The sequence below is a fragment of the Hemicordylus capensis genome, chromosome 16 (assembly GCF_027244095.1).
Source record: "Hemicordylus capensis ecotype Gifberg chromosome 16, rHemCap1.1.pri, whole genome shotgun sequence".
NCBI lineage: Eukaryota > Metazoa > Chordata > Lepidosauria > Squamata > Cordylidae > Hemicordylus > Hemicordylus capensis.
In genome coordinates, this window is record NC_069672.1 from 4487303 (window position 1) to 4503141 (window position 15839).

General features: G+C 46.8%; 1 protein-coding gene across 1 annotated transcript; it reads right to left on the bottom strand.

Annotated features, from left to right (window-relative positions):
* Positions 1 to 2924: 2924 nt before the first annotated feature.
* On the bottom strand, positions 2925 to 14771 carry LOC128338614 (chymotrypsin-like elastase family member 2A). The gene is made up of 8 exons (XM_053281335.1): positions 14729 to 14771; positions 12098 to 12186; positions 11357 to 11454; positions 9951 to 10068; positions 9123 to 9127; positions 7316 to 7452; positions 4830 to 4975; positions 2925 to 3116 (listed from the first exon to the last, which is right to left on the bottom strand). Exons 1-8 carry the CDS (start codon positions 14769 to 14771, stop codon positions 2925 to 2927), a joined length of 828 nt encoding a protein of 275 aa, XP_053137310.1.
* Between the last annotated feature and the right edge of the window lie 1068 nt (positions 14772 to 15839).

A 15839-nucleotide genomic window follows, 5' to 3' on the forward strand; every position in this document is an offset into this window, starting at 1 on the left:
CAGTGAAGCGGCCAAATTTTCAGATGACACTCAACTATTTTGGGTAGTGACATCCAAAACAGATGGTGAGCAGCTCCAAAAGGATCTCTCCAAACTGGGGGAGTGGGCGACTAAATGGCAAATGAAATTCAATGTAAGCAAGTGTAACGTGATGCATATTGGGGCAAAAAAAACCCAATTTCACATGTGACTGACCAGGAGAGAGATCTTGGAGTCATGGTGGGCAGCTCGTCGAAAATGTTGACTCAGTGCATGGCAGCGATTTTTTTTTTTTTTAAGGCAAACTCCATGCTAGGGTTCATTAAGAAGGGGGGTGAAAATAAAAGTTATATCATCATCATGCCCTTGTATCAATCTATGGTGCAGCTACATCTGGAGTACTGCAGACAGTTCTGGTCACCCTAGCTTAAGAAGGATATTGTATGACTGGGAAAGGTGCAGAAGAGGGCAGCCAAGATGATCAGGGGTCTGGAGCACGTTTCTTTTGAGGCTACAGCATTTGGGATGTTTTAGTTTGAAAAAGAGTTGACATGATAGAAATGTATAAAACTTTGCATGGACTAGAACTAGGGGTCATCCCATGAAACTGAAGGACCACCATAATGGCTTTTGCTTGGGGATTATGGGAGTTGTAGGCCACAACGTCTGGGAATATCTGTTTACTGTTTACACTGCTTACTACTCTACCAAAGTGTGTTTCTGCAACATAGGTTTGAAAGGCTGTTGTGGTAGACTCAGCCTAAAGCACAAAAGTCTGCTTGTTGGCAGAGAGTAAACTTGTGATTTTGGGGGAGATCCATGTCTCATGTTAGCAGCCAGGTGGATCCTCCACAATGACTAGTGAGCCTATGTCAGATTGTGTTGGTTTTAGTCAGACACGACCGCAGGAAGCCTCTATTATGTCGGAATTATCGGAATACATCCCTCATCTGTCGGAGTTCTGTTAGAATTTTCAGATCTATTTGGTGCTCTTTATTTCTTGAAGGCACTGAGCTATGGAGGGCAGAGAAGGTAACAGCAAAAATCACCCCATCCTCACTGAGCATGGAGAACATATTTTGGTAAAATGAAATAGAGGGATCCATGTCAGCAGAGATGGTTCCAAAACAATATGAGAACGGCTGATGAAAAAATATTGATTCCAGCACATTTTGATAATATCTTTTTCAAGGAAAGAAAAAGGTTTTGTAAACTGCCCAGAGAACTTGAGTTTTGGGTGGTACAGAAATGTATTAAATAAATAAAATAAAATAAATAAGGAATATTTTCACTTGACTGCCTGAGAGAGATGTGTATTCTTGCCAAAGCCCTAAGTGTTCAAGTGAAAATATTTCCTTGAAAAAGTTATTATCAAAATGCGTTGGAATCAATATTTGGAACATATTTTGGTGCACACAATATTCATCTGAATGTCAGCCACTGTACGTAGGTTCAGACGTCATTCTGATTCATGGTTTGCGGTAATGTTCGGAAGCTGAAACCATCCACACCATGGTTTGAGTTTCTAAAGGTAAAAACGGCAAACCAGGGTTAAGTCTTCATGGGGTGGTGGCCTTTTGAGGCAAAGCACATACCACAAGCATTTGTTCTTAGCATCGCTTCGGGCAAATAAGACCAAGTCAGGAAAGTACAATGACCATGAATTAGCCTTGGAACTTCTGCATGATTTATTTACAATTCTTGTTTATTTCGCAATAGGTTTTTTCCCCCCCTCATGGTGGTTTCGGCAACAGTTTCTCGTGGTTCCCGGTGATTCTTCAGTTAATATTTGGCCATCACCTGTGGAAAATGTCAGATGTCATTTCAACTGGCAAAAAAGGATCAATCTGCATTTCTTGGCCTCCCCTGTTTAGTCCAGGTCATTTTGTCTATGTCCACACACACCTCCTTTGGATCAAGGTTTGACCCATCTGGATCATATCTTAATCCAGATGGGTGTGCATGGAGAAGGGAGAAAGTGTGGCAAATGCCTGAGGACCATCTGAGAAGTCCAGCCTGTGCTAAGGATGAGAGAAGCCTAATTCTGTTTCTTTATTTTTCTGTGAGTTTGCTCTGCCTGCAGTTCCACTCATGCTGAATTCTGGTTTTTGTTAAGAAAATGTGTAACATTAATCCTGGAAGTGGAGTACATATAGTTTGCCATTCCCGTTCCTCTCTACTTCATATGTGCCCTTTGATAAAACATTGCAAAAAAGCAGTCTCCATATAGGACCATGCATGATTATGCCAGGATGCTTTCTGTGCGGTGTTTTATTGATATGCACACATACTCCTTTGCCAACCGTAGCCGTGCTGACAAGTGAAAACTGTGGCACACTGTGGCAAACATGCCCAGTCCTTTGTTAAAGGTTCAGGACTGGAAAAAAATGGGATAAGGAAGATTCCTGATGGATGTAATATTTTATTAATTAAGAATCCTCCATTAGAATTCTGAACAATGAGGATTCCTGATGAACTTAATCCTAGCACATCAGGAATCCTCCAGTAGAATTCTGGCTTCCTGATGAGCTTAATCTAAGCACATGAGGGATCCTTCATTAGAATTCTTCAGGATTCCAGATGAACTTAATCCTAGGACATCAGGAATCCTCCATTAGAATTCTGAACAATGTAGGATTCCAGATGAACTTAATCCTAACACATCAGGGATCCTTCATTAGAATTCTGAACAATGCAGGATTCCTGATGAACTTAAGCCTAGCTCATCAGGAATCCTCCAGTAGAATCCTAATCCTCCATCAGATTCAGTTCCATTCTGGAAACCAGTGTGGGCTATTTGGGACTCCAGAATCCAGGGATAAATTTATTTAAGAAGAATTTTGAAAGCATCCATAGGCTGTAGTAGAAAGGCAAGTGTCCCCATCATTTCTACCCTGCCAAAATGTTTTGCCTGGCTGAAGTAGACTCTTAGAGCTGCATCCATTTTAAGTAGTGAGAAGGGCCACGGCACAAGATTTATCACTCACCTCAGCAATCCAGGTGTTAAAAGCAGAGACACGAGTGAAAACGGACGGCTTCTGGTAGTAATTGCAGCCAAGAGCAGAACCAAAACTGACGACACCATGGACTTCCCACTTGCCAGACGACTTGCAGTTGAGCGGACCCCCTGAATCCCCCTACAAACAACAAGGCAGATTTTGATTTCCTTTCACACACACACACAAATGCAATAGGTGCTCAGCTAGGAATCTGTGTGCCCAAGTGCTTAGTTTGAAATGTGCATACATAGGAACACAGGAAGCTGCCATTTACTGAGTCAGACCCTTGGTCCATCTAGCTCAGAATTGTCTACACAGACTGGCAGCAGCTTCTCCGAGGTTGCAGGCAGGAATCTCTCTCAGCCCTATCTTGGAGATGCTGCCAGGGAGGGAACCTGGAACCATCTGCATGCAAATGCTCTTCTCAGAGCAGCCCATCCCCTAAGGGGAATATCTTCCAGTGCTCACACATGTAGTCTCCCATTCAAATACAACCAGGGCAGACCCTGCTTAGCAAGGAGGACAACCAGAGGCATATCTAGGGAAAATAGCGCCTAGGGCAAGCATTGAAATTGTGACCCCTGTCCAAACATCTGACACCCATCTTTCAGATAACTTTACCATAATATCAGCTGAAAAATACAAGTCTGAAGGTCACATACAAGTCACATATCTGAATATGTGTACAGTGACTTATATTATATTATTTTTTTAAAAAATAAAAATTTACCTGTAGCCCCTTCGGGGGGCTTCCTAAAGGCCGTGGCTGGGGGTCTGCAAAGGTCCCCCCTCCCCCCTGCTGGCCTCTGGCATGTGTAGTGGCCATTTTAAAAAATATTTATTTTTTTAAAAAATGGCAGCTGAAAACAAAATGGCCAGCATGCATGCTCAAGTGGCCTCTGTGAGGCCTGGTATGGCTAGGGCCTCACAGAGGCCATTTGAGCATGCGCGGTGGCCATTTTGTTTTTGGCAGGCTTTTTAAAAAAAATTAATTTTAAGAAATGGCGCCCCCTTCAAGTGGCGCCCGGGGCACGTTCCCTGCCTGCCCCACCCTAGATATGCCCCTGAGGACAACTCATGCTTGCTACCACAAGACCAGCTCTCCTAACTAGACCTCAACCTAACGGGTGAGACTTGCTGTTTCTGATCCGCAGAATCGCCTGTGCCACAGCTGTGCCATCTTGAGAAAGCCCACAAGAGAGGGTGCTGAGATAGGAGGCATTAAGTGGGGGGATATTATAGGGCAGTCGGAAGGTCTGCCCCATAGAAGAAGGAGTGGGCCTGCTCTCTCCCTGAGGGCAAGACCAAAATGGGAAGGAATCAGATTCAGGCTAGACAAGAGGAGGGATTTCCTGACTGTAAGAGCCATTAGACCAGTGATTCCCAATGAGGCTTCCTCCAGATGTTGCTGAACTACAACTCCCATCATTCTCAGCTACAATTTATGGTCGCTGTAGTTACAGCTCAGCAACATCTGGAGGAACCCTGGTTGGGATCCACTGCATTAGACAGTGGAACAGGCTGCCTCAAACTGTGGTGGGCTCCCATTTACTGGAGGTTCTCAAACAGAAGCAGGACAGCCATCTGTCGACAGGGTCCAAGGTCCCTTCCAACCTGAACATTCCATGATTCTGGACTGGAAGAGCTCCTCCAATCACAGCAGCGGGGCTATCTCGCCACCCAATCATACCCCAACAATCTGCCACCTGAGGCAACTGCCTCACTCTGCCTCACAAAAGGGCCGCCCCTGTAAATTTTTCACTGCACATCTGGAACTTGTGCCGGATTTATTCCCATTGCGGGATATGGTGTCTCTGGTTGCAGAATTGGGCGGAAGCGGCTGATACTCACATTGCAGCTGGAAATCTTGCCATCACCCCCAGCACACACCATGTTGGTTTTCACCGTGCTGCCCCACCAGCCGGACTTGGAACAGGTTGCGTGGTCCACCACAAGCAGACGGCCCTGCTGCAGGACTTGCGGGGAGGGACCGTTGGCTGGAAGTGACCCAAAGCAAGAGACTTGTGAGGTCAAGAGACTGGCATGTTTTCAACATTAGGATTGCGATCTCCACTGATTTTACTAATTACGCGCAGTCTGTATGACACATGAGAGTATCATCTTTAGACAGGGCTAACAACTGGTGGCTCCCAGGCAGAATCCGGCCCCTGAGTGATGCTCTCAATGGCAAACCCAGAAGAGGGAAGGAGGCGTGACTGGTGGGGCCATTTCCACTGCTTCCAGTCCTCCTAAGATAGTCTTCTAGGGAAAGCAGTTGCTGACTAGGTCATTAAAGCAAGGGGTTCCTGCCTCATTTGTCCGGGGGCAAACGGAACCCCACAATGAGCATTAAAGGATCTGAAACAAAGAAATCAAATCACAACCCAACAGATCCAATGATGCAATAAATGCAAAAAAAAAAAAGCATGAAAAATTAAATATATTAATTTTGACTGTATTATAATTCATGGAATCATGTAGATATAGGAATAAAAATTGATCCTACAAAGGAAAAATATGGATAAAACATGAGAGACACTCACTAACACTCAATCCCAGACACCTATTTTAGGAATAAGGTGGCCAGCGTGGTGTAGTGGTTAGAGTGCTGGACTAGGACCGGGGAGACCCGAGTTCAAATCCCCGTTCAGCCATGAGACTTGCTGGGTGACTCTGGGCCAGTCATTTCTCTCTCAGCCTAATCTACTTCACAGGGTTGTTGTGAGGAGAAACTTAAGTCTGTAGTACACTGCTCTGGGCTCCTTGGAGGAAGACCGGGATATAAAATGTAAAATATAGATAGATAGATAGATAGATAGAAAGAAAGAAAGAAAGAAAGAATCTGGACATATTATCTCACAAGAGAAGATATTGAAGTTCCTTATGAAAAGGATTCATTCCATGTTTCCTAAAGTTTTATCAACACTGTTCTTTAATCACAGTGAAGATATTGTTGATGTTTATGAGAAACAACACAAACTTATACATGGATTCTTGATGAAGAGGTTTGGAACAGCTTATCACCGGGTTGCTGTCATTTTGGTATATATTATGGACTATATGGTTCTCGTGCTAGGCATCATTAGGAGGGAGACTGAAAATAAAAATGGTAATATTATCATGCCCTGATAGAAATCTACGGTGTGGCCACATCTGGAGTACTGCGTACAGCTTTGGTCACCATATCATAAGAGGGATATTGTAGAACTGGGAAAGGCGCAGAAGAGGGCAAGCAAGATGATCAGGGGCCTGGAGTACCTTCCTTATGAGGCTAGGCTACAGCATCTGGGGCTCTTTACCTTGGAGAAGAGGTGACTAAGGGGAGACATGATCAGGGTGTATAAAATTATGCATGGAGTGGAGAGGGTGGACAGAGAGAAATTTCTCTCTCACACACAACACTAGAACCGGGGGTCATCCCATGAAACTGAAGGTCGGGAAATTTAGGACCTACAAGAGGAAGTACTTTTTCACACAGCATATAATTAAATCTATGGAATTCTTTGCCACGGGATGTGGTGATGGCCACCAGCTTGGATGGCTTTAAAAGGGGCTTAGACAGATTCATGGAGGACAGGTCTATCAATGGCTACTAGTCTGTTCTCTGTGGGCCTTCTCCAGCCTCAGAGGCACGATGCCTCTTAATACCAGTTACAGGGGAGCAACAGCAGGAAAGAGGGCATGACCTCAGCTCTTGCCTGTGGACTTATCAGAGGCATCTGGTGGGCCACTGTGCGAAACAGGATGCTGCACTAGATAGGCCTTGGACCTGATCCAACAGGACTGTTCTTATGTTCTTAAGTTCTTTTTTGATTGGATGTTATTTAGTGTCTCTCATGTTTTATCAGTATTTTAAATTCATACGATCAATTTATATTCCTATTTCTATATGATTCCATGAGAAGACCCATGAGAAGACCCAGCTCCCTTGAGAAGTCTATAATGCTGGGGAAAGTTGAAGGAAAGAGAAGAAGAGGACAACCAAGGTGGATTATGACAGCAATGAATGCACCACTGAGAGACCTTAACGGCCAAGCTGAAGACAGATCATCCTGGAGGAAATCTATCTATGTGGTCACTAACTTGACGGCACTCCATCCATCCATCCATCCATCCATCCGTAAAGTTAATATATTTCATTCCTCATGCTTTCCGGGGGGGGGGGGGGCATTTATTGTATCATTGGATCTGTTGGGTTGTGATTTGAATTCTGGAGCAAAAAAAAAAAAAAAAAAGCATGTTGCCCACACCTCCCAAGTAGCTTGGCTGCACATCCCTGTACATACACAGGCACGTCTCTATTTTCCTCAATGAAATGTCGGAGGGTCTGCACTTACTTATGAGTCTTCCCCATCCCGTCACATAACATGCAAAGTTATTGGCTAAGATGCTGTTGGCCTGTGGGAGGCACGCTGGTTGGATCTGGTCACTCAGGGTGACGTGTTCTGCCAGCTTGATCAGTGCGATGTCATTCCTGGAGGGGATCGGGAGAGAAGGACAGCCATGAGAAGCCAGGAGCTGCGTTCCACCTGCTCACCAGGGCAGACCCCATTTTCTGGTCACTCAGGGCAATAGTTCCACCTTTTGGAAAGGTGCCTGCGCATGTGCACAAGTGTCTTTGTGCTTTCAGTTCCAGCTCCATCCTCCTATTTCCAGAGTTCATCTACATCCCACCCCCATTTCTAGATTAAGCTTGAGTTTAATGTGCATGCATTTAAAGGCAGGCGCATGAACACTAAGGCACAGGACTCCCTGGGACCCTCTTCCTTTCTCCTCTTCAGCCTTAGCCATGAGACCTCCTTTGAGCCGGGGCTCTGGTGGGAAGTGGGGGTGCAGAGCGGTGTTCCCTCTAAGGCCTGCGCATGTGCTCCCACTCACATGTTTTTTGATGTCCGCTCAGTTAAATGTAGATCCTAAGGTTGAATCAGGTTAGGAGGATCCTAAGGCTGAATCAGGAAGGTCCCACTCTGAATGTTTGTGTGCAAATACTGCCTTGATACTGCCGCCCAGAACAAAACTCATTCCGCACACAGATGAAAAAAATTAAAGTGAACACTGCTGGAGAGCAACACACACACACACACACACACACACACACACACACACACACACACACACACACACACACAGCTTTAGAAGTACACACATCCAACATGGATTGTATTCTTATAAAGCCTCTTGGACAGTGAAGGCAAATTGCTAAAGAAATATTATTATTTATTATTATTATTTATTCGATTTCTGTACCGCCCTTCCAGAAATGGCTCAGGGCAGTTTATACAGAGAAATAATAAATAAATAAGATGGATCCCTGTCCTCAAAGGGCTCACAATTAAAAAAAGAAACATAGGATAGGCACCAGCAACAGTCACTGGAGATACTGTGCTGGGGGTGGAGAGGGCCAGTTACTCTACCCCTGCTAAATAAAAGAGAATCACCACGTTAAAAGGTGCCTCTTTGCCAAGTTAGCATATTGTTATTTCAGGTGATATGCAAATTCATTTAAATTTAATGGGTTGATTATTTATTTATTTATTTTACATATTTTTATACCGCCCAAAACTTACGTCTCTGGGTGGTTTTCTGGTCAGCAGCCCTCTAAACATTCTCAAATGGATTGACAGTCCTGCTAGATGCCTCCTGCGTTCTCAATTCACTTTCAAATCCCTCTTTCCATATTACCTGTGGGCAGGAATTTCTGGCCACTTCTTGGAACCCTTTCAGACACGAACCACCGCCAACCAAATGCACAGATACTTTTCTTATTTGGCTGGTTGCACTTCTTTGAAATGTCTGAGGAGTTACCAGGTCCCTTTGGGGATATTTCAGGCCCCTCAAGAATATTTCAACTTCCATTTTTTTAAAAAAAGAAGTCCCTTTTACTTATGGGAGGCACCTTAAGTGGTACAGCAGGAAATGCTTGACTAACAAGCAGAAGGTTGCCAGTTCAAATCCCTGCTGGTATGTTTCCCAGACTATGGGAAACACCTATATTGGGCAGCAGTGATATAGGAAGATGCTGAAAGGCATCATTTCATACTGTGCGGGAGGAGGCAATGGTCAACCCCTCCTGTATTCTACCAAAGACAACCTCAGGGCTCATGGGGCACCAGGAGTCGAAATTGACTTGATGGCACACTTTACCTTACCTTTTAGGAAAAGGGTGAAGGCAGAGTGGAATTTGTTCCCATTATTCTGTTCAATGAGGACAATAAAATAAAGCAATATGCATATTTCATCGTTGTTACACGGTCTTAAAAAAGGTTTAACAAATATCTCAAACTCCCTGGATTTACAAACTGCAGCTCTTATGTCCGGATTTGAGACCTGCCTTCACTCTTGGTTTCAAGGTTTGCACATGGAGGTAGATGGAAACACAACCCCCATACAAGATTCAGTCTTCCACCACTTCGCTCTGCTTAACATAGGAACCTAGGAAACTGCCATATACTGAGTCAGACCCTTGATCCATCTAGCTCAGTATTGTCTTCACAGACTGGCAGCGGCTTCTCCAAGGCTGCAGGCAGGACTCTCTCTTAGCCCTATCTTGAAGAAGCCAGGGAGGGAACTTGGAACCTTCTGCTCTTCCCAGAGCGGCTCCATCCCCTGAGGGGAATCTCTTGCAGTGCTCACACATCAAGTCTCCCATTCATATGCAACCAGGGCAGACCCTGCTTAGCTATGGGAACAAGTCATGCTTGCTACCACAAGACCAGCTCTCCACACTGAGACCAGCTCTCCTCACTGAGAGAGGAGAAGTGTGCATGTGTGGCTTACAAAAGTGGTGCAAGCACACTAAATTAAAATAATGCAGCTCATGTTTACTCAGAAAATGGGAAACATTAGCTGATTCTTCTGGCAAGTGGCCCAGAAGTTTTTAAAAGGTCTCCTCCCCCGCCCTCCCTCGGCAACTCTAGTTTCCAACCCCTTGATGAGGGGGAAATAACGGCTTCCAAGTTACCCATTAGAAACCCTGCTGGAGTCCCAGTTAGGATGAACAATGATCTTTGCTGGAGTAGCAGCCACGGATCCTTTCTCGCTGGCCGTGAGGTTGTACTTGCCCAGGTACACACGATAGGTCCGAGAAGAACTGGAGAAATAGGAAAAACCAAGAATTGATCAGGCAGCCCTGTAGCTTAGGATCGTAGAATCGTGTAATTTTAGAGTGGGAAGGTACATCAGAGAGCTCTTCATCCAAACACACACACACACAGATGTATCTGTGTTCTGATCTCCCGTTGTGATCAAATTTCTCACAGTTCTCACTGTCGAGTGTGTCATTTCGCCTGGTGAACATCTGGGTTTTTTTTTTAATGGAGGGTGATCTATTTGCAGAGTAAACGATTTATTTCATTTTAAAGCCATTTTTCTTCCCTTGTGGAATTCAAGGTGGGGTCTCTCATCCAGGGACATAGGCCATGCGTCATGTGCCATCACACAGTATCTGAAAGTGAGGATAAACCAATAGATTGTCCGGCAGACGGAGGGATTCTGTGTATATTTCTGTTTCACTACTGCAAGTGCCTCTGGTTTTACATAGAAGAGCAGGGATAAGTATTTTAACCAGGGACATTGACAGCATTGGGCCATCTGGGCATTTGCCCTGGATCAATTCTTTAGTGCCCTGGTCCTCTCCATTGCCTGACATTGGTAGATGCATTGGTGATTAATGCCTTCAAAAACTGAGAGCATTGGAGAGCATGAAAAGGTTTAATTTTCAAAATGTGTGGGTGGGGTGTGGTGGGTGGGGTGGCAAGCTATGGGCCTGGGCCCCATATCTTTTAAGTACAAAGGAACATAGGAAGCGGCTATATACTGAGTCAGACCCTTGGTCCATCTAGCTCAGGATTGTCTACACAGGCTGGTAGCAGCTTCTCCAGGGTTGCAGGCAGGAGTCTCTCTGTCTGGAGATGCCAGGGAGGAAACTTGGAACCTTTTGCATGCTAGCATGCAGGTGCTCTTCCCAGAGCAGCCCCATAAGGGGAATATCTTCTCACATGTAGTCTCCCATTCAAATGCAAACCAGGGTGGATGCTGCTTAGCAAAGCGGACAATTCATGCTTGGTACTACAAGTCCAGCTCTCCATCCTACAGTGCCTGGCAACATTCCTGATTTTAATTACATCTCAGAGCCTAACCTGTCTCCGCCAGTGATTTAATTGAGTAGACCACATCGGCTGACATTTGGATTAAATTACTTGATGGGAGTCCAATTTAAGGGGTCCTTTAGGGTAGTACTGTTGAGGAACAGTCTGGATGTCAGCCACTCATCCTAAAACAGATTTGGGGAGGAAACCTTCGGCTTGGATGACTGCATTTGCAGCTGGCCAGAATCCCCAGATTTCAGATGCAACAGCAAAATTTTGGTTTGGACGTACCTGATGCAGTGTGCGGCTGTCATGACCCAGTTGGTCGCTATGAGGGTCCCTCCGCAGGTGTGACGCCATGTGCCACTGGAAGAGTACTGAAGGGAGGCCTGGGAAATGGGTGCATCAAATGGTGAGCCTGGCAGTCATGGGCTGTCATCCTAACTACTAAGGATGGGTGAGGCACTACAACTGTTGAGTCAGTTAGGGATGTGCACAAAATTGGCATGAATCAATTCAAATCCGAATCAAATTTGAATCGATTCGATTTGGAACCATTGACTAGAGCGGAGATTCATTCAAATCGATTCGAATTCATTCAACTTCGAATCTAATTTGGGCGATTCAAATCCCCCAAACTCAAATCGATTCGAATGAATCGCCACCCTGTCCAATGGTTCCAAATCGAATAGATTCGAATCCCTTTCAAATTTGAATCGATTCATGCAAATTTCAGGGACCTCCCTAGTGTCAGGGACACATGTCTGCCACTTTTGTTCCAGACTAGTGTTGTGCTACGTCAAGCAGACTTATGCACCAGTGCACAACTGCTGCACGTCCCACGAGTTTCAAATGGAATTTCCCTCCAGTTGTGCAAATCTTTGGCTTTCCCCCCGGTACAATGATCACACCAGCTGGGCTGATGTCTGGCATGTCCGAGGATGCTGGTTCCATCCTCCTGAAGGTAAAGGTGTTCAGGTAGCCACTACTAGGGCAGGGAGGCAGATGATCGCTCCAAGAAAAGCCACTCACCTGCCACGGCCAGCTGTTGGCTCTGGCATCATCCCCTCCAACTACTCTGGAAAGGTTGGGCTGGTAGGTCGGAACCCCACAACTGAAGGCTGCGAGGGAGGAGGAGATGACTGAGGATTCAGCATTGCAAACTGACAACAGCAGAGGTCGCAAAATGTCTAGCTTTCTATTCCCCCCATCTAGCCCACTTTTCCTCCAAGGAGCCGCCCAGAGTTCTGTACATGGTTATGTTTGTCCTCACAACAACCCTGCAAAGTAGGCTAGGCTGGAGAAACGCCTGTCAGAGATGCACCAAACAGGGAGTTGGGCCAGAAGACCGCCAACCCAGCTGTCCCAACATTCTATGATTCGATTATGAATCACTCTCAAAGGAACCAATCTATTCTTTGGTTACAGAAAATAGCACCAACCCTCTAAGATATTTCCCCCAGTTAATAGCGTTGGGTGGCTGGTATACTGACCATATAGTCAGTATATGAATACAGACCATCTAGCTCAGTACTGTCTACACTGACTGGCAGCAGCTTCTCTGAGGTTCCACGCAGGGGTCTTTCCCAGCCCTACCTGGAGATGCTGCCAGGGATTGAACCTGGGACCTCCTGCGTGCAGAGCAGGTGCTCTTCCACAGAGCCAAGGCCCAATCCTCCAGAGAACTGCAGTTTACTGTGTCAGACCATTGGTCCACTTAGCTCTGTAGTATTCCAATAAAATCAGATTATAAAATATAGCACTTAGCAATAGCAATAGCACTTACATTTATATACCGCTTTATAGCCGAAGCTCTCTAAGCGGTTTACAATGATTTAGCATATTGCCCCCAACATTCTGGGTATTCATTTTACCGACCTGGGAAGGATGGAAGGCTGAGTCAACCTTGAGCCCCTGGTCAGGATCGAACTTGCAACCTTCTGGTTACAGGGCGGCAGTTTTACCACTGCGCCACCAGCGGAGATTCATGATGATATATTATATTTTAGAGACCTGCAGCAGCTTCCTAGACCAGCATCTGGTGGCCTAAAGTCGGGGCGGAGCCACCATCAGGTGAGTGGGTTCAAAGAACCTGGGCCGCGCCCAATCAGGGGCCGCGCCTCGTGGCCCCGACATGCCCTCCGTGTCTGACGTCAGACGAGGGGGGAAGGGGTGAGCAGGGCTGCCACAGCCACACACAGGCCACTGGCGGTCAGGCTCCGTGCCTGCCTGGAGTCATCCCCATCCAGAAAACGATGGGCTATGGATGGTTCACCAGCGGCATAGGAAACCTCCCCCCTCCACACACCCCAAACCCTCCAGGCAACAGGGCCACGTAGTACTTACCTTATTTTCTCAAAAAGCAAATCTAATCTTACTCCCCTTCCTACTTAATCTGAATCATTTTCCTCTTCCTCTTCCTCTCCCATCTAATCTTACCCCCCTTCTAACAACTTTGTTTCTGCTTCGTTCTGTTGACTTCCGCCATCTCATTTTCACAGCAACCACCTCACATTCCTCTCAAGAAGCAAGAAAGTGAGCAGAACACAGACAAGAATGAATGACATGCGAACATTGGAAGCTGCCTTCGACCGAGTCAGACCCTTGGTCCATCTAGCTCAGGATTGCCGACACAGACTGGCAGCGGCTTCTCCAAGGCTGCAGGCAGGATGCTCTCCCAGCGCTATCCAAGAGATGCCAGAGAGGGAACTTGGAACCTTCTGCATGCAAGCAGACAGATGCTCTTCCCAGAGCAGCCCCATCCCAAGAACTGATAGTGCTCACACATGTAGTCTCCCATCCAAATGCAAACCAGGACAGACCCAGCTTAGAAAAGGGGGCAATTCATGCTTGCCATCACAAGACCAGCTCCAGGGGCATAGCTAGGGGAGAGGGGGTCCGTGTTCACCCCTCTCCCTGGCGCCCCCTTGCAGTGAGGAAGATAATGAAGAAAATAGGGTGGGGTGGAGCTGGGGGGCCCTCAGGAGCTGGGGACCCCGTGTTTTTAAACCCACCCACTCAATTATCGCTACACCCCTAACCAGCTCTCCTCTCCATAACGAGCTGTCTAGTCTATACGGACATAGGAAACTGCCAAGTCCAACTTGGCTCAGTATTCTCTACACCAGGGATTCTCAACGTTGGGTCCCCAGATGTTACTGGACTTCAACTCCCATAATCCCCAACCAAAGGCCATTGGGGCCGGGGATAATGGGAGTTGAAGTCAGTAACATCTGGGGACCCAACGTTGAGAATCCCTGGTCTACACGGACTGGCAGCAGTTTTCCAGGGTTCCACGGAGGGCTCTTTCCCAGCCCGGCCTGCAGGTGGCAGATACAGAACCTGGGGTTTTCTACATGCAACGCAGCTGCTCATCCATGGAGCTCTGGCATCCTCCCATGCCCCTTGCTTTGCTGAATCTGACCCAAAGTGCGTTGCCGCCGAGAAGCAGACCTAATGGAAATAGCCCTGTTGCTCGGCGTTTGACACTCAGAAGTAGAGTGCCTCTGTACATGTGCCAGCTTAATTTACGCCTATCATGGCTAATACCCTTCTCCTTCTCTAAATCTTTTTGAAAGTCTTTCTCAGGCCATCATCACATGCTCGGGAGCTGTGTTGCATGAAGAAATAGTCTTCCCTGTTGATCATGCATCCAAATCGTACCCCCAGAGGCCAACGCCAGAGCAGCCAAGATGACGCCGATCATGGTTGAGTGTGTCTCCAAGGAGGATAAAGGTCTCCATTGGGCTGCTTTATATTTCAGACAAGATGGTCCTAAGATGCAGCCTTGAATGACGTCATCCCTGGTGGAAAAGTTAGGGACGGAGCCTTGGTTATCTGCCAGCAGAAGACATGGCTGCAGAACTGTTTCCATCGGAGGCCTTCCTAAGGTTCTGCCAAGGTGTTGCCGATAGCTGATAATACACACACCTGCTTGTTCTCCCACCCAGGGCAAGCTGTGTGGTGCCAAATCAAGATTGTGGAAGTGCTGGACAGCCAAGCTGCCATATACTGAGTCTGACCATTGGTCGATCTAGCTCAGGATTGTCGACCCAGACTGGCAGTGGCTTCTCCAAGGTTGCAGGCAGGAATCTCCCTCAGCCCTCTCTTGGAGATGCTGCCATGGAGGGAACTTGGAACCTCAGATGCTCTTCCCAGAGCAGCTCCATCCCCTAAGGGGAATATCTTGCAGTGCTCATACACGGTCTCCCATTCAAATGCAAACCAGGGTGGACCCTGCTTAGCTTAGGGGACAAGTCATGCTTGCTACCACCAGACCAGCTCTCCTCCTGTACCATACTCTGGAATGGGCAAAGCAGGGCAAGGCAATCAGGGCTTCAGCACCCTGGAGAGCTCCAGTGAGCAACGTGTTCCAAGATAGCTGGAGCTGGAATAAGGCCCTAAATCCTTCCAGGGACCACCTGATTCCCCCACCCGACCCCAGTCTCTGCCTCCCTGCCTGGAGAGTAGAGAGAGTTAAGCAGGGCCCCTCCGTTTAAGTTGAATCTAACACTTTGCTCCATCAAGTCACTCCTGATCCACTGCAAACCCTGACCTACAGTTTACATGGTGTGGAATGGGCTGGTCCATTGGGGGTCTCAGGCTCAGCAAGTGCCCGTTCTGGGCTCTTAGATTTCTGGGGTCTCCCAGCTAGCAAACCCAGGCCCCAAGACGGTGTCAACACTAGGGACTGGGATTGTCCCAGAGCCGACTCCTCCAGCCGGACTGCTCCCCACTACCTTCGGATCAGATTTTGCCCTATTGCTCAGGACTA